General features: G+C 43.5%; 1 protein-coding gene across 1 annotated transcript in view; it reads left to right on the top strand.

Moving 5' to 3' along the window:
* Window positions 1-24: 24 nt before the first annotated feature.
* The window catches only part of LOC111230453 (syntaxin-3-like), a 33,967-nt gene continuing 14,807 nt past the window's right edge, over window positions 25-19,184 (top strand). The window contains exons 1-8 of the mRNA XM_022757199.1: window positions 25-227; window positions 3,847-3,921; window positions 4,090-4,189; window positions 4,278-4,352; window positions 4,830-4,900; window positions 5,278-5,386; window positions 10,194-10,267; window positions 11,362-11,496. Coding sequence (XP_022612920.1) covers window positions 198-227; window positions 3,847-3,921; window positions 4,090-4,189; window positions 4,278-4,352; window positions 4,830-4,900; window positions 5,278-5,386; window positions 10,194-10,267; window positions 11,362-11,496 — 669 coding nt within the window. The 5' untranslated portion in view covers window positions 25-197. The remainder of the gene's footprint in view (window positions 228-3,846; window positions 3,922-4,089; window positions 4,190-4,277; window positions 4,353-4,829; window positions 4,901-5,277; window positions 5,387-10,193; window positions 10,268-11,361; window positions 11,497-19,184) is intronic.

Below are 19,184 nucleotides of genomic sequence, written 5' to 3'. Positions count from 1 at the left end.
CTCGCGCGCTCTCTCTCTCTCTCTCTCTCTCTATCTTTCTCTATCTCTCATCAGATCTGCAGGATTAATTGGAGAAGTTGCTTATTTCCACGGGGCTAATTTGGAGGCCATCTTACACCTACAGAGTGTTGCTGTGTGACACCTGTGATCTACCTGTTTATCTACACTTCCATCTGAAGCAGCAGCTTCTCCTCAGGATGAAGGACCGACTGGCACAGCTGAAGGAGGTAGGCTAGGCTGGGCTGGGCTCTGTCACGTTTCCCCTGTGGGACAGGCCCTGGTCCTTCTGTCCCTTTACTGGAGACTCTGTCCACTGTGTCTGTGTCAGTGTATTAAATTTATATTATATAATATATATTTATATATATTTCAAATATAAGGAGCAGAGTGGACACCCTGTGAATGTAAATATGACCTTATTCTCGGAAAATAATTATAATTAATATTAACAGATGTAAGACTAAGTAGCTAAATAAGATGCAGTGAGCTTGAGGTGTGCAGAGCGGCCTCATGTGACAGCAGCACACACTCGGAGTGGGCCATACCACAAAACTTCTTTTCTATCTGACACCAAGTAATACTGGGCCAGAATCTCCGATATTGATACCGATACATTTTATTTTGAAAAGCGTGTTATGTATTTTCATGTAGGGAGAGCAGTGTCATGATTTATGAGGTATATGCATCATCAATATGTTAAATCTTAACACATTTTAATGAGCACTGAATGATTTGCCAAAGGTTATCAATCATTTTAAGAAAGGTTGAATTTATACCTGCTACCTGTGAGACGTGGCTTTGAAGTGGCTTTATTAGTCTTGTTTCATGCACCATTAACCTTTTTAACAGTTTGGACAGTTTTGCCTTTTCTTGATGCAGTAGTGACAGTGACAGAGAGACAGAAGGGCTCAGAGAGAGAGAGGGGATGTCCTGCAGAAAATGGCATGAGCTGGATTTGAATCCGTACCACTGTGCTAAGGACTGAACTTAAATGTTGTGCGCCCCATCAGGTGAACCACCAATGTACTACATTAGCTGCAGGAACCAGGGTATAAATTTAGTTCCGGGGTAATTGTTCAACCCCCTAAAAAGTCCCTGGTCGGGGGGTAGTACTTTGTTGGCCTGTCCCTGGCTGGAGCTGTCCCAGGAAATGTCCCCATGTAGCTGCTATAGCTGCTAGCTATAGCTGCTAGCTATAGCAGCTTTAGAAGTGAAGCTGAAACCATCAAAATAGTCTTATCCAATAAGTTTTTTCTTTTTTGTTGTTGTCTCTAGGCAGATAAAAGGTTACCTGGCTTACACATTGGTTAATAACCAGGCAGTAAACTAACAAAAAATAGTTTTGATGTTGGAAGAAGCTAAGAACAAGAAGTTGTCTGACTGTCTGCGATGGACTTCACACAACAATATTCACAACCTTTTATGAAAAATGCTTTTGATTCTTTTGATCTGTGGACACTTACAAACTAAAGGAATATGAATAATATAATGGAGGAATAGATAGATAATTGGCCTTCATGACTGCTTCAAAGGTGGGAAATCATCATTATACAGTCAGCCTTCACAATAGTTTATTAAGGTACTTGGCTGCAAAGCTTCCGTAAACTCATCCTGAGTTTGGAAACTTTCTCAACAACAACAGTTACCATGGTCATGATACATGGGAATAAAACATTGGCATTTTTAATGATACATTGATGTCAAACTGGAAATGTTTTCATGTTGCCTGATTCTTACTGTGTCATTTAAACTATTTAAATAATAATTATTGAGTTCCTCGTTAAAGACAATATGTTATACTGTTACATGAATTCACTACTGCACACTGTTGTAGTTTCCCCTCCTCACATGACAACAGAAACCCTTTGTACCTATGCACTTGACAAAGGTGGGTTTATTTTCCACTCAAGACCTGACATGTCCTGACATGTGACATATATGACAACACTGCTTGATATATGGACATATACTGTGTGTCACATATTACATTTTTGTGTGGGCTGTTATGAGCTTCTGCAGTGTATGCTGGGAGCAAATGGCATAGAAAGAAGAGCAAGAGAATAGAAACAATGGACCCATTCCTCGACTTGTCTTTAGTCCAAATCACATAGTAGAAGACATGATAATAAATCCTTGACTGTGGTTGTAGCTTACCTGCAGAGGGCTCAACACCTGTCTCAACTCAACACCTGTCGTCTATATTGTATTTTGTTTGTTAACATGTAAAAGGGTTAGGGTTAGGGTTAGGGTTATATCACACAGGAAGAGAGAAATACTTGAGTATCATTTCTTTCTCCTCTAAAACACACAGCTGTTGTGCCATTGTTCTGATTCATACAGTTCGATTAGACTGTAATTCACAGGCTGTGGCGATGAAGTTTTATCAAATGTTCCCTCGCTGTTGGGGAGACCAGGGATGATTGTAAGATCTTTGACATTTCTGCCTGTTTTTTTAAAACCAGTGCATTCAAAACGTAACACATGTCTACTGTTAAATGGTGGAGGTGTTATCTCTGCAACAAAACACAACATGTCTGGTTCAGTCTCTTGTAGTTAGTGTAAAATATGAAAGGTAACATCATGATATAAAGATTATGACATTGATATTGAAAGATTTTTATTTATTCAACTCTTCAATGACTTTGTGTGTGTGTGTGTGTGTGTGTGTGTGTGTGTGTGTGTGTGTGTGTGTGTGTGTGTGTGTGTGTGTGTGTGTGTGCGTGTGTCCGTGTATGTGTGTATCGTTGTTACAACAAACCCAGACTCTTATAGCCATGAACTAATTTACCTTAAGGCTAACAGCTACATTACATACATTACATGTTTTGCATTACATACAAAACATTAGTACTGACAACGTGCATGAAAGAGATCTACATAGACTCACAATAAAAATGATTTAGGTTTAAAGAAGTTTGAAGAACTACAAATCAGGCAGTGCTATTACAAAAAAAAAAATTTCATTAGTTTTTATTCTTCTTTGTCTGTGACAGTCAGAGTGGCAGCCATTTTGTTTTCAGGTTGTCTGTCTGTCTCGTGGCCACGATATATCTCAATAACACCTTGGTGGAACTTTTTCAAATTTTGCACAAACATTCACTAGGACTCAAGGATAAACTGATTAGGTTTTGGTGGTCAAAGGTCACAGGTCTGGTGACCTCAGAAAACGCGGTTTTGGCCTTGTGAATGCAGTATCTCAGTAATGCCTTGAGGGAATTTCTACAAATTTGGTAAAAACATTAATCTAGACTCAAGGACAAACTGAATTTGGTGGCTAAAGGTCAGAGTTCAAAAGTCAAGGTCACGGTGACCTCAGAAAACACTTTTTAGCCATTACTCAAGACTTTACATAAATATTATGACAAAATTTCACACAAATAGTTCATATATTATATGACTTTGGATAAACAGGGATGTAACCTGAAACTAGTCTGAGTGGCAGAGACAAACAACCACAAGGCTGTGAGTCTAGTTTCCTTCTAAAACTGTCTTTGTCTGTCACAGGCTGCTATTTCATCAGATGTGGAATGAAGACTAAATTTAGCAGGTATTGAGTAAATCTGCTGATTCAGAACTTGCTCCTGATTGGATAAATTGGAAGTGTTACAACTGACCCTGCTCTTCACTAAATAAGAAACTGGTCTTAATGTCTCATCTGGTAAAATAAAAGGTTCAATAGATTAAAAGAGATCATTGTATTTTTCTATATTGGAGCTACTGGAGTATATAAAATGATACTAAATGTGTGTGTGTGTGTGTGTGTGTGTGTGTGTGTGTGTGTGTGTGTGTGTGTGTTTTTGTGTGTGTGTGTGTGTATGTGTGTGTGTGTGTGTGTGTGTGTAACAGAAAAGTGATGCTGGAGGTGATGACATCGAGGTTCCTGTGGAGAACGAGGCTTTTATGGATGACTTCTTTGCTCAGGTATTCAGTCTGTGTCTATTCCTCACATGTCTACAGGTAAACATATTTTGTGATTGCTGATCTGTGTGTGTGTGTGTGTGTGTGTGTGTGTGTGTGTGTGTGTGTGTGTGTGTGTGTGTGTGTGTGTGTGTGTGTGTGTGTGTGTGTGTGCTTCTTTGTGTGCTCTAGATCGAAGATATTCGCATCAGCATTGACAAGATCGACGAGAGCGTCACAGAAATCAAAAAGCTCTACTCCACCATCTTGTCGGCGCCTACGTCTGACCAGAGTGACTGACACACACACACACACACCTTAATAATATTATGTCTTTATGTTGACTCTTGCTGTTAACACACATTCTCTCTCTCTTCCAGAAATACAAGATGATGTTGAAGCTCTCACCAATGAGATCAAGAAGTCGGCCAACAACGCCAGAAACAAACTCAAGAGTCAGTACCTGCTCTTTTTACTTTGTTTTCATGCTCACTTCCTGTTTGTTTGTTTGTTAGTTAGTTAAAAAAAATAGCCCAACACAGGAAATGCCACTCCCCTCCATTATGTTGTAGTGACAGATATCTGAAACCATCTGCAGTTAGATTCCACACAGATTCAATAGGGAAATATTTTATATATTATTTATATGTTTTTTTTTAATGATGATAACGGATGACAAAAGGCGTTGTGTAGTTGATGCTGCTTGGTGAGTGTCGAGCAGTGCTCCCTGGCCCATTACAATTAATATATATTTAATAATATGTAATGATATATGCACTGTATATTTGTCCAAAGTTATAATCCAGTGTAGTTTCTGTTGTTTTGTGTTGTGTTTACATGTTTCTGTGAATTTCTGGAAAAAAATAATCTGAACCTCATTATCTGTGTGTGTGTGTGTGTGTGTGTGTGTGTGTGTGTGTGTGTGTGTGCAGGTATTGAGCGCCAGCTTGAGTCAAACACAGACGAGAGGGCCTCAGCTGACCTCAGGATACGCAAGTCACAGGTCAGACCAAGCAACACCACAAAAAGTTTGTTTGAGCCGACCGGTTGAGTGTGTATAATTGGAGGTCAAAGGTCAAGAGGTCACACTGGTCTCTGGTGCCCTCTGTGAAAAAATGGGGTTTTAATCCATATTGTTTTTTGTTGTTTGGTGCTACTGGTCAGCACAGGTGTCAGTGATTGTTAACATGGTTATATTGGTCACAGGCCTGAGTTAGTCTGAGGGTAAGGTGGACAAAGTTTTATTCCTGAAAACGAATGAAGATGGCCGAAATACTTTTCTTTTTTAAATAAACTCTACAGTCCACACTCTGATGTGTTTTATGAGACTGTATGTTTTACAGTCAGTTTACACAGCTTCTGCATTTTCATTTTTCCCAGCATGCAATCCTCGCCAAGAAGTTTGTGGAGGTGATGACAAAGTACAACGAGGCTCAAGTCGACTTCAGAGACAAGAGCAAAGGACGAATCGCCCGACAGCTGGAGATCAGTGAGCTACAGCTGATTATTACACAGACAAACGAACAATACTTGGTTTTTATTTATACTTACCATGTTACTTTCACAGTCACATGGTGTCACAGACGGAGCCATCACTCCTAACTCTGACTGGTCCTGTACATCACATTTCTTTTTTGTTATTGTCATTAGAAATGATGTCTTATGTGTGCTATGATATGTTTATGATCACAACTGCAGCTTGTTGTTGTCAGATATAAAATTTTATATCTGTGTTTAGCAATGACCATCACTAACCACTTCTTACATATCACAGTCTGAACCACGTTAGTATTTATTTGTGATCGTCAGGTTTAAATAAGATTTTTTTTTAAATAGTGTTGCAGTGGCACCACACAGTTTTCGTTTTCGTTTCGTTGTCTCCCGCTTATCCGGATCCGGGTCGCGAGGGCAGCAGCCTCAGCAGAGAGGTCCAGACGGCCCTCTCCCCAGCCACTTCCACCAGCTCCTCCGGGAGAATCCCGAGGCGTTCCAAGGCCAGCCGAGAGATATAATCCCTCCAGCGTGTCCTTGGTCGACCTCGAGGTCTCCTCCCGGTGGGTCATGCCCGAAACACCTCCCCAGGGAGGCGTCCAGGAGGCATCCTCACCAGATGCCCAAACCACCTCAACTGGCTCCTCTCGACATGGAGGAGCAGCGACTCTACTCCGAGTCCCTCCCGGATGACCGAGCTCCTCACCCTATCTCTAAGGCTGAGCCCGGCCACCCTGCGGAGGAAACTCATTTCGGCCGCTTGTACTCGCGATCTCATTCTTTCAGTCATTACCCAAAGCTCATGACCATAGGTGAGGATCGGAACGTAGATCGACCGGAAAATTGAGAGCTTCGCCTTCTGGCTTAGCTCCCTCTTCCCCACAACGGACCGATTCAGCGTCCGCATCACTGCTGACGCCGCCCCAATCCGCCTGTCGATCTCCCGCTCCATCTTACCCCCACTCGTGAATAAGATCCCGAGATACTTAAACTCCTCCACCTGAGGCAGAGCCTCCCCCCAACCCGAAGCGGGCAATCCACCCGTTTCCGGCTGAGAACCATGGCCTCAGACTTGGAGGTGCTGATTTTCATCCCAGCCGTTTCACACTCGGCCGCGAACCGCCCAAGCGAGAGCTGAAGGTCGGCGTTCGATGAAGCTAGGAGGACCACATCATCCGCAAAAAGCAGAGACGAGATCCTCCCGCCACCGAAACCAAACCCGTCCACCACCCGGCTGCGCCTAGAAATTCTGTCCATAAAAGTTATGAACAGAACCGGTGACAAAGGGCAGCCCTGGCGGAGTCCAACCCTCACCGGGAACAGGTCCGACTTACTGCCGGCTACGCGAACCAGACTCACACTCCTTTGGTACAGGGATTTAATGGCCACTAACAAGGGGCCATCCACCCCATACTCCCGGAGTGCCCCCCACAGGGAGCCCCTGGGAACACGGTCGTAAGCCTTCTCCAAATCCACAAAACACATGTGGACTGGATTGGCAAACTCCCATGCTCCCTCCAGCACCCTAGCGAGGGTAAAGAGCTGGTCCACAGTTCCACGCCCAGGACGAAAACCACATTGCTCCTCCTCGATCTGAGGTTCAACTATCGATCGGACCCTCTTTTCCAGTACCCTGGCATAGACCTTACCAGGGAGGCTGAGGAGTGTAATTCCACGGTAGTTGGAACATACCCTCTGGTCACCCTTCTTAAAGATGGGGACCACCACCCCGGTTTGCCACTCCAAAGGCACTGCCCCCGATGTCCACGCAATGTTGCAGAGGCATGTCAACCAAGACAGCCCTACAACATCCAGAGCCTTAAGATACCCAGGGCGGATCTCATCAACCCCCGGGGCTCTGCCACCGCGCAGTTGTTTCACTACATCGGCGACTTCTGCCCCGGAGATTAGATCATCCATCCCCAGGTCTCTTGTCTCTGTTTCCTCTACGGAATACGTGTTGGTGGGATTGAGGAGCTCCTCAAAGTATTCCTTCCACCGTCCTACTATATCCTCAGTTGACGTCAGCAGCTCCCCGCCCCCACTGTAAACAGTGTGAGCAAGTTGCCGCCTTCCCCCCCTGAGGCGCCGGACGGTTTGCCAGAACCTTTTTGGAGCCGATCGATAGTCTTCCTCCATTGTCTCACCGAATTCCTCCCACGTCCGAGTTTTTGCCTCAGCAACTGCCGTGGCTGCACTCCGCTTGGCCTGCCGGTACCAGTCAGCTGATTCCTGAGACCCACAGGCCAACCACAGTCTGTAGGCCTCCTTCTTCAGCCTGACGGCTTCCCCCACCGCCGGTGTCCACCAGCGGGTACGGGGGTTACCGCCACGACTGGCCCCAGCTACCTTGTGGCCGCAGCTTGCAACAGTCGCCTCAACAATAGCAGAGCGGAACAAGGCCCATTTGGACTCAATGTCCCCCACTGCCCTCGGGACGCGGTCGAAACTCTGCTGGAGGTGTGCGTTGAAAATCATCATGACGGGTTCTTCCGCCAGGTTTTCCCGCCAGGTTGAACCGTCACCTTACCGTGGTGGAGGAGTTTGAGAGCCCTAATGACCCTAGGAGCTATGTTGTCGGGGGCATTTTGCCCCTGGTAGGGTCTCCCAAGGCAGATTGGTCCTAGGTGAAGGGCCAGACGAAGAACGGGTCAGAAGATCCTTATGACGAGTACTAACAAGAACCCGAGTACCCGGCCCGGAGGGACACCGGGGCCCTGCCCTGGAGCCAGGCCTGGGGTTGGGGCCCAGCCCGAACCGGCTACATGGGTTCGTCTCACCACCTGCAGGAAGAGTCAGAGGGATCCGGTGCATTGTGGATTGGGCAGCAGACCAAGGCGGGGGCCTTGGCGGTCCGATCCTCGGTTACGGAAACTGTTTTTTTTTTTTGCACCACACAGTTCTGGTACGCATATGATTAGTTTACACAGTCTATTGAAAGCAGAAGTATACCACCAGGAGAGGGAACCAGGTGAATGCTTAGGGCCCCCAAGAGCAACGGGACAACAGGGCAACGGGGCAACAGGGCAACGGGCAACAAGGCCACCTATGGCCCCTCATTTTGGCACATTTTAGAACTGCTGCTGTCCCAAAACCACCCTAAGTGGAGCTCTTGATGATGTGTGCTGTAGCAAACGTGTACTGATTAGTCTACATGTGGGAGTTGTCTGTGATGAGCTTTGATTGGCTTTGCCTGAGTCTAGGAGCCACTGGTTGAAAGTAGGTGTTAAGAGTTCGATTATATGGTTGTCACAATTATTTCTAAGTTTTGTGCAACGTGGACAAAACACAGTTGTAGATGGTGATGTGTGAATTAGTGGGGCAGATAGCGGGCAAAACAACTGTGCATTTTATGACTAAAGCATGAATATTTCAGCAGATCATCTACACACCCTGAGGTTTTATTTCAGACATGGAGGTAGATTGTATCTGACCTCTGGTGATCTTGAGAGGTCATTGACATAAGCACTGCATTTTTCCAGTTTTTGTCCTATTTCTCCATTATATATACTATAATCATGTATATCTTTGCCAAAATTGCATTTTTGTTATAATACAGATTTGTATTTGCTGCTGTGGCCATGCAACATAATAACCAGTTTTGTAGGGGGACTACAGACCCCCCCCCCCTCCCCCCACCACCACCACCACCATTTCTAGGTGTTAATGTAGCTATAGCTTTTTAAAAACAATGATAATTTCTGCTGTGTGTTCTATGGAATTACTTGACTAGCTAGCAGATTAGCAAACACTCCAATCAGAAGCTAATGTGCTAGCATTCACACAGCAGTGGTGCCCCTGCAAAATAGTGTCGGAGGGAAACTTGTTTTAGTGGAACATTTGCATGTTGGGAGGTCTCAAGGTCTTGGGCAACTTTTTTCTAATCAATCAGATGGCGGCCAGAACATAATGAAAGGCTAATTCAAGATATTGATAAGATGGGTAGAATCACAATCCACCATCTTGCTTCCGCTCTGATTTTATTCTGAAAGTCCTGACAGGGTGTTGTGATTCCTTTCTTTTTGACTCTTCTTTCAGATGTCTGTCTGCCGCTGTCTAACATAGTTTACAAACTGTGTCAAAACCAATCTCCCTTTATGCTGAATTCATCTGGAGTATCTGTTGTACTGTTATTTATTTATGTGGTGCAGTATGTAAGTGTTCTAATTTGAAAGTTCAGTCACTGCTGACTATCTAGGCCTGGCTAACCCCGCCTCAGGTTGTCCTGCCTGCACCAGGTCTCTGGTCCGTCAGATGGACTGTAATTCCACCATCTTGGACTGCAGCTGGTGAGAGTGGTTCTAGTTCTGCTCAGGTGGAGAACTGGTTCATGTGGAGCTACACCAAACTCACCGAGACTACAGAGCAGAACCAGAACTACTGTCTCCAGCTGCAGGTAGCAATTAACATGGTCTGGTTAGCAGAGACTGAACTTTTGAAATTAAATATCAAATATAGAATTTTTTTTCTTTCAGGGTTCATCTGAAAGTAGATCATGTGTCAAAATAAGTTTGTCCATTTATTTAAAAAAAAAATCATATTATCAAAATAATCTGACAGGCCAGTTTTGACCCGTGGGCAACCAGCTGCCGACCACTGGGCTACACCCAATCAGTAAAATTTCAGCACCCTCCAGTGGTCACAAACTGTACAGGGTACCTTTAATGTCAGTCAAGTATAGAGGTGCTAAATCCACTTTAAATCTGCTGTTATCAGACAAGTGTTTATTGTAACTTCAGTTGAAGCAGCTGCTCACGGATGTTTATGGCAGACACCTTTATAACTGTCCTCCCTGTCCATCACAGCGGGGAAGACAACAACTGACGAGGAACTGGAAGAGATGCTGGAGGGAGGCAACACAGCTGTCTTCACTGCCGGGGTGAGACTCACAGTGTGTGGAGAAGATAACACAACCAGAGCCTCATCGATGAGGCAGTCAATCAATGAGACTGTCATCCTGTAAAAAACGAGCCCATAGGTCGTCTATGCAGAAACTTATTATGACCCAGTTAGGTATTGATGCTAGGCGACATCTAGTGGTTGTAGTAATGATGACAGGAGCAAAGGGAAAAGTGTGGTGATGTAGTATAAAGAGAAGCAAAGTCCACATCAGGAGGAGGTTGTGGTGGATGGATGAATATGACACAGGAGAGCGGTGTTCGATTCCCATGTTTCTATTATCCATAACCGTTTTTTTGTTATTATTGTAACCATGATAACAGAGATCATCTAAAGTTGAGGAAGTACTTATTTTAACAACATCATGATCTTTTCCTAAACTTAACCAAGCCATGGCCATTATTATAGTAACCATGGAGATGAAGCTAGGTATGCCGCTCTTGGTAGAGTCTGCGTGTTTATTATTGTAACCATGACAACCTGGGTCCAGTACGCCTGCCGCCATAGGGAAGCTATTTCAGGAGACACTCCTCTGGGTCGTATCAGAGGGTTAAAATCACCTGTGTTGTTGTTCAGGTTCTTGGAATCAATTAGTTGATTGATTTTGATAATCAATTAATTGTTGATGTTATTTTCAAGCATCGTCCTGGTTCCTGCCTCTAAAATGTGAGACCTGGCCACATTTCCTTGTCCTCCATGACAGGAAACAAAGATCTGAAAACAAGGGATTGAGAATGAAAGTAATTGTTAGTTGCAGCTCTGAACACGACAACAGATAGTCACACAGGTGGAGTCCATCCTCACCTACCTGCAATAGAGTGAGCAGCTGTCTGGCTCAGTGTCTAGACTGAGCAGCAGGTTGTGTGTCTGAACATCCACTGACTGTCATTAAATGTTTGAGTATGTGAGTCATGATCTGTGCTTATGACAATGAGACAGTTCAATCTACCTGTTTTCATACACTGTCATAATCATAATTTATTCTCTGTTGATCTGCTTTTGAGATTTTATTTATCTTTTTAATATATTGTCATTATGCCCCCACCCCACCCCTGCAAACACACACACACACAGATTACAGAGTCTAAGATCAACCAGCAGGCCCTGAATGAGATTGAGGCTCGTCACAAAGACATCATGAGGCTGGAAAGCAGCATCAAAGAGCTCCATGACATGTTTGTGGACATCGCCATGTTGGTGGAGAACCAGGTATATAGACACACACACACACACACACAGACACACGAGACTTAAATTTTAATTTACAGTGTTGAAACTGTGTGACTTCACTCACACACACACACACACACACACACACACACACACACACACACACACACACACACACACACACACACACACACGAGACTTAAATTTAAATTCACAGTGTTGAAACTGTGTGACTTGACCTAAGATGTGCAGAGAGCTTTCTCTGATGCAACTGCAACTGTTTTACACCTGGATTGCAGCCTCAATGGACAAAACATAACACATAATGGACTGTCCAAACATGAGGTAAAGAGAGAGGGACACTGGATTCCTCCCAAGTTTTTGGAACCATTCTGCTTACTCACATAAAGTGGTGAATGAATTTAATAAATGTCGGAATTGATGCAAAAAGTCCCTTATTAATCAGAATACCGAGTAGACTCCTGGAGTTCGTTTTCAATTTCTAATGAGCATCGGTCAAACATCTTCATGTAGTCTACATTTCGGCTAAACAGTGAATATCTTCTCCAGAACTCAAACCACCAGAATTCTTCATACATGTCTCAGAATGAGCTCGTTCAACCACAATGCTGACTCACTCAGAAAGTTTCCACTGTCACTCACAACACACTGACTGAAAAACACTAACAGGAACAAAAATGAATCAAAATTCCAGGGCTGCAATAATGACAACAAAAAAACTTGAACATGTACAGTATAACTCATACTATACAGTACTGTGATCATGAATCCAGCTTCATCCACAAAGATGAATGCATGTGCAGTTTACCTGCTCCATGACTCTCTAAATGACAGCAAATCAGTGTTACAGTATCTACATGTATAGATGTGTATGTCTCTGGCTATTGAACAGACATCTTACCTGGACATATTGATACCACAGTTCTTTCACATGTTCACTAGTTACAGTGTACAATTGCTTCAAACTGAAATTGCAATCAGCTGTGTTTCAATTATTTCATTTTACTGGAAATATTCTGCTGAGATTTTCGATATGTCAATATAGGTCCTGCCAAAACACATGAGTTTTGTCATCATTCTGTTTTGCATGTGTTAAGTTTTGAAAACAGTGTGTTAGCATTTGCAACATGTCCTGCAAATATATAGTGTTTAGCTGTTTCACTGACTGTCAAGAGTTCTAACAATGTGACTTCAGTTTTGACCAGTGATTGTTCTTTCATCTTGTGTGAGGACACTGATCTTAAAAGAAACAGATCACATCAGTCAGGAGGGAAGTGAAATCAACATTGATCTCAAATTGACCCATAATTTTTTCCTTCCTTTTTTGTCTCAGAGCAAAACAATAAAAGACACAAAGAGGTGTCAGTTAGCAAAGCAAAAACAAGGCCGAAGGAGGTTGGTAAAAATAGAGGATAAATGCATAAAAGTCAAGAATGAAAAGCAGCTAAAAAGCACAGAGTCACTCCAGAGTCACCCCCGGACCTCAGCTGACAGATGAAGGTTGAAATATTTTCATCTCCGAGGAACAAATTGTTGTGCAGCCAGATAGATCAAACAGTAGCATTTAACTACAGTAAAACAGTGATTCACACAACAGTATATCAAATAGATTCTAATCAGTAAATATAAAAGAAATCCAGTGCAACAAATACTATAAATTCATAAATAGACAAAAGGGTCCAACTGGTAAAAAAAATAAATAAATAAAAGTGTACAATATAAAATCACAATGAGTTATTTAAGAAACCAATAGCAGCAGGGACAAAACTTCTTAAACCTATTAGTTCTGTAACAGGTGTTGGTTGGACCCAGTTGCAGCACAAAACACCACAGGTAAGATTGGCAATGACTTTTGTTCGCAGGAATGAGGATGAACAGGTGAGCAGCAGTATAGTTCAGATTAATACACAGGTGAGTAGTCTATGGTGGGACACACACACGCACAATGTTGTCGAAGGAGCAGGAGGATCGGAACCAGGTGAGCAGTCAGTGGGGCAGACGAACCAGGAAGGACCAGACAGGCAGGTAATCAGAGCCAGACGAGAGATCAGGAAACCAGCAGGGAAGTACTCACAAGATGAACAATGCGACATCAGAGCTGGAGAACACCAAACAGCCACAGGAAAACGGGAACCAGGAAGTGCACAGGCAGAACTTGTGGTCGGGGACAGAAGGCTGAGGCATTTACTGGGGCAGAGACAAGACAGGATGGTCAGGGACGGGCAGAGATGATACCAGGAAATCTGTCCAAAGATGAACGCTGGAAATTCTTGCATGAGTACAGAGATCAATCTGGCAATGAGTGAGTGGACCAAGTGTCAAGTTTGTGGTTAAGCTGGACCCAAATGCAGCCAAAAACACAAGGGAGTAGGTGGAAAGAAATAATTTTAATATCAAAAAAGTGACTACTTACAACACACACAAGGAGCATGAACAGGAACCAAAAGCACTAGGTGACACGAGGAAACAGAAGTACAAGGAAGACAAGGACTTAACTGGTAACTCCGGGGACAAACACAGCAAGAACCAGAAGCTCGAGGTAACAAGGACAGGTAACACCAGGGACATGAACAGACAAACGGACCCAGACAAAGGGGAGCACAGAGACTAAATAGACACAAGTGAGGCAAGGGTGATTGAACACAGGTGAAACACATTAGGGCGAGGCAGACAATCACCAAACAGGGAAAAAGGACAAAGACAGGAAGTACAAACATCAAGACACAAGGAAACCACTACAAAATAAAACAGGAAGTGACAAAATCCAAACATAAACTCAAACATAAAATGTCTTCCATGGCAAACCATTACACGAAGGCTGCCTAAATACTGGCTTGATTGGAGATGGAGTGCAGCTAGGAGCAACAGATAGGTACGGTGAGGCTGATGAGGAGGTGGGGTGAGAAACTGAAGCAGCAGGTAAGAAGCAGAACAGGCTGTGACAAATTCTGCATCTTTGCAGTTTGTACCTGTGACTGGATGGAAGCAGTATGAACTCGAACTCGGAGACGTTTATGTCCAGGAAGGACGCGTCAGTGAACTCAAACATTGCAGGACTATCATCCGGAGCCATACTGCTGAGGAGCTACACAATGACCAAATCATCAGCAAACTTCAGGATGTGGCTCCCCACATAGTGGCTTTGACTAGCCGCACCAGAGTTTTTGAACTCTCTAGGTGTGATAAAATCATGTTAAGAAATGTGCATGTCTCATCAACAACCCCCCTACCTGACCTGTAAGCAAATTGGAACGGATCTAGAATTTCATGGACCATGCTCAGAAGGGCATCCTTTACAATCCTCTCAAGTTACTTCATAATTAAAGAGGTAAGTGCCACAGGCCTATAATCGTTAGGTGACTTTGGAACTTTGTTTTTTGGCACGAGTACAATTATGGACTCCTTCTAAAGACAAGGAACCCTCTGGAGCCAGAGTGACGAAGTGAAAATAAAGCAGAAAATATCTGCAAGCTGTTCGGCTCAGTTCTTCAGTAAACAACCTCCGATGCCATCAGGGCGTGGACTTTTCCTACATTCACTGACCAATCAAGTCTCAGGACCATGTTCCTGTCAACATGCACATTGTTGTGCATAAAAGCAACACAAACAGGGGGCGTTGCGTAGCACAGTGGGTTACGCAGGCGCCCCATATATAGAGGCTACAGTCCTCGCTGCAGCTGGTTCGACTCCCGCTTCAAACAGCCCTTTCCTGTGTGTCATTCCCCCTCTCTCTGCCTCCCCATTTCCTGTCTCTCTACTGTCCTGTCCATTAAAGGCACAAAAAGCCCCCCCCCCCAAAAAAAAAAAAAAAAAACCAACACAAATAGACAATTCATCACTAAAATTATGGACATTCAAATGATTATAAAACAAGTTAAATTCATTATGCAGGTCACTTCTTCTGATGCATCCCCATCATCAATATCACCCCCTCCCATGCAGGGCATGAATTACCAAATGCAAACATGTTCCCTACTTTGTCCTTATAATTTTGTTTAGCAAGCTTAAGTTCCCTTTTCAGCTTTTGAAGCTCTCTGAACCGGGGTCATGTCCCCTTTTTTATATGATATTACATTGATTAGCTGTTTTTTTTTACTATATACCTGTGTGGCAGTATCAGTATAGGAAATTCCCTAGACAGATAATATGGTCGTAGGGATATGGATAAAAGTTCAATGTCGGGGGTGCATACTGTTTCACATACGATACCATTTTGCACCACATTTTATTAACATAAAGGCACAAACCTCCACCAAGTGATTTATTGATTACTGTGGCGTCTCTGTCCAGGCAAAAGGGTTCCCCAAACCCTTATTTTCCAAATCAGAATCAGAGTCTTGCTCTTTGAGCGTGTTTGGTCATGAGGGAAGATGGCACCACAGATGGCTGCCTCGGTGTGTTGGTGTGCATTGTTTTGCCTTATCTTGTTTGCTAATTCGGTTTTTTGCTGTGCTACCCAAAGCTCTTTCACCACAGAAGACCTCATAAACATCGAGGAAACAACTCCAGCGGATTTGTTTCCCACTTTCCTCACATCTTCTGTGGAATTTTTGGCCATTCTGGTCAAAGGTGCTCTGACCTTTGCTAACTCAGTGAAGTGCCAGAGGAGAGGGAAACTTACTGGTGCACATGTGCGCCTCCGACAGCGTGGACTTAGCACACCGCTACCAGGTATATTTCTCTCCAATGTGCACCCACTGTCGAACAAACTGGATGAACTTCAGCTAATGGTGGAGAAGAACAGTGACTTTGCTTCATCTTCCATTTTTAAGCTTCATGGAGACGTGGCTGTGTGGATCAATACCAGACTCTGCACTGCAGCTGGCTGGATTCAAACTCTTCAGAGTGGATCGCGACACAGAACTCTCTGGCAAAATGAAAGGTGGCGGAATCTGTTTCTATGCTAACAGCGGCTGGTGTAATGATGTGACAGTGATGCTACAGCACTGTTCTTCTGACCTGGAATCATTCTTCATAAACTGCAAACCTTTCCACTCCCCTGTGAGTTCACTTCATTCATTCTGGTTGGTGTTTACATTCCCCCACAGGCACGTGCAGGAGGCACAGCGTTTACTCGCCGACCAGATAGTGTGTATGGACCCTGAATCCCTAGTTATTGTCCTCTGTGACTTTATCAAAGGAAACCTCAGGCATTAAACTTTCCAAATACAGTTCATTAAATGCCCAACCAGGGAGGGGAATATTTTGGATCACCGTTACACCACAACAGTGCTTATCATGCCGTCCCAATGGCTGCACTGGGCCACTCTGACCACATCATGGTCCATCTGATTCCTACATACAGGCAGAAACTAAAATTCTGTAAACCTGTTGTGAGGACATCGAAGCAATGACACAGTGAAGCCATTGTGGGCCTTCAGGCCTGTTTGGATTGCACTGACAGAGATGTGCTCAGGACTGCCACCAGCAGTCTGGATGAATTCACAGAGTGAATTCACACTTCTGTGAGGACTGCTGTATCCCAAAACGCGCCAGGGTGAGTTATAACAATAACAAACCCTGGTTCACAGCTAAGCTCAGTCACCTACAGTGGCAAAAGGAAGAAGCGTTCAGGAGTGGGGACAGGGACTGGTTTAAAGAGTCAAAGTACAGGTTTAGCAAGGCGGTGAGAGAAGCTAACTCTTTGTATCACTCCCCTCTGGCAGGAGGCTGCGGTCTATCAGGACCAAAACCTCACGCCACAGGAACAGCTTCTTCCCTACTGCAGTTGGCCATCAACAAGGCCAAACACCCCGACTGTCACTGACACCCCTCCCCTCCCCTGTGAACTATTGCACACCCCCTCAGACATTTTGCATATACTGTATATATATTTATCATTTCTATTTATTCTTTCTCCATATTTCTTCACATTTTATTGTAAATATTCTATTTCATTTTATCTTATTGTTAGTTTTTTCTACTTATATCTAACCTGCACTAATTGCTAGTTTATATTTCTTTTCTTCCTACTATGTTTATTGTTATTGATATGCACCAAAACACCATGGTGGGAGGCCATCTGAGGGCCACCTGCCGGTGGTAGGATGGAAACAGGTACAAAGCCTGAGTTTGTAAAAGAATAAGCATCTAACTGAAAGTTAAGGCATAAAAATATGTTTCAAGTTTAGATATGAAAGTCTGAATGGAGTCAGACAGTCTGATATCAGCAGGGAGGCTGTTCCAGAGCAGAGTGACCTGATAGGAAAAGGCTCTGCAGCCAGCAGATGTCTTTTAAAATCTGGGAACAGACAGGAGCCCTAAATTCTGGGCCAGAGAGCACAAGAGTATAAGGTTTAAGCAGATCACACAGGTATGAAGGAGCAAGTCCATTTAGAACCTTATATGCCATCAAGAGAACCTTAAAGTGTGATCTGATATGGACAGGAAACCAATGAAGGGAAGCTAAAATTGGTGTAATATGGTCAAATTTTCTGGATTTAGTAACAATTTAAGCTGCAGAATTCTGAACCATTTGAAGACTTTTAATACGAGCATGTGGAAGGCCAGAAAATAAAATGTTACAATAATAAAGTCAAAAGACCGAATCCTAGCTATGTTACGTAGATGAAAAAACACTTTTGGTGATTTTTGGCTGTCAGACAATGAGAAATCACACAGTTATCAAGAGTTACTGTTATTTGATCAAACTGGTGTCTATTTCAGGTCGGGCCAACAACCAGCATCTCAGTTTTGTCTGAATTTAGGAGCAAAAAGTTACAAGACATCCAGCTTTTCACAGCAGGCAAATAGACCTCTAAATTCGTAATGTGAGAGGCATCATCAGCCTTTATAGGCACATACATCTGAGTATCGTCTGTATAACAATGCATATTAATTTCCATGACAGTGAATAATTTGACCAAGAGGCAAAATATATAGAGAAACACAGAGGGCCAAGAACAGAGCCCAGGGGTACTATACCAGGGGTATAGGAGACACACTGTGTTCTGTCAGATAAGTAGGACTTTAACCAGGTGAGGGCCAGGCCAGAAACACCAAATTTGCTTTCAAGTCAGTCTAAGAGAATACAGTGATCTATAGTATCAAAAACTGTACTGAGATCCAGGAGGAGCACAGAGGTGGAGTCCGAATCCATAGAGATCAGAAGATCACTTACTACTTTAGTGAGCGCTGTCTCAGTGGAGTGACAGGCTATTGGACAAATGAGACTAAAGCTCCTGAGATACATCTTTTTCCAGTACTTATAGAAAAGAAAGAAAGGTTTGAGACTGGTTGATAATTATTTAAAGATCCTGGATCAAGGTATGTTTTTTTTAAGTAAGGTTTAACCACAGTAGGCTTAAAGCTACTGGAAACAGTGCCAGAAGTGAGTGATAAATTAATAAAGTTCAGCACTGAAAGTCCCAGAGGTCTTTGGAGAGCTTAGCTGGTAGAGGGGCCACTAGACAGAAAATTTGTTAAAGGAGAAGTTAACAGGGACTCAATGTAATGCTCTGCTGGTTCTGTAGAAGCTGGAGAAGAGGTGATTTTATGTCTAATCTTGTCTATTCCATTACTGAAAAATTCTAGAAAGTCATGGGCTATAAAGGGCAGGCAGCTAAGAGACGGCTGCTGCTGAGTGAGTTTAGCTACAGCGTCAAAAAGAAATCTATGATTGTGTTTATTCTTACTGATTAACTGAGAGAAGTAGGCTGCTCTAGCAGTGGAGAGAGCACACTTGTATTTTAACACATACTTGTGCT

Source organism: Seriola dumerili, unplaced genomic scaffold (assembly GCF_002260705.1).
Source record: "Seriola dumerili isolate Sdu_G_001 unplaced genomic scaffold, Sdu_1.0 BDQW01000267.1, whole genome shotgun sequence".
NCBI lineage: Eukaryota > Metazoa > Chordata > Actinopteri > Carangiformes > Carangidae > Seriola > Seriola dumerili.
This window is presented reverse-complemented; position numbering and strand designations above follow the sequence as displayed.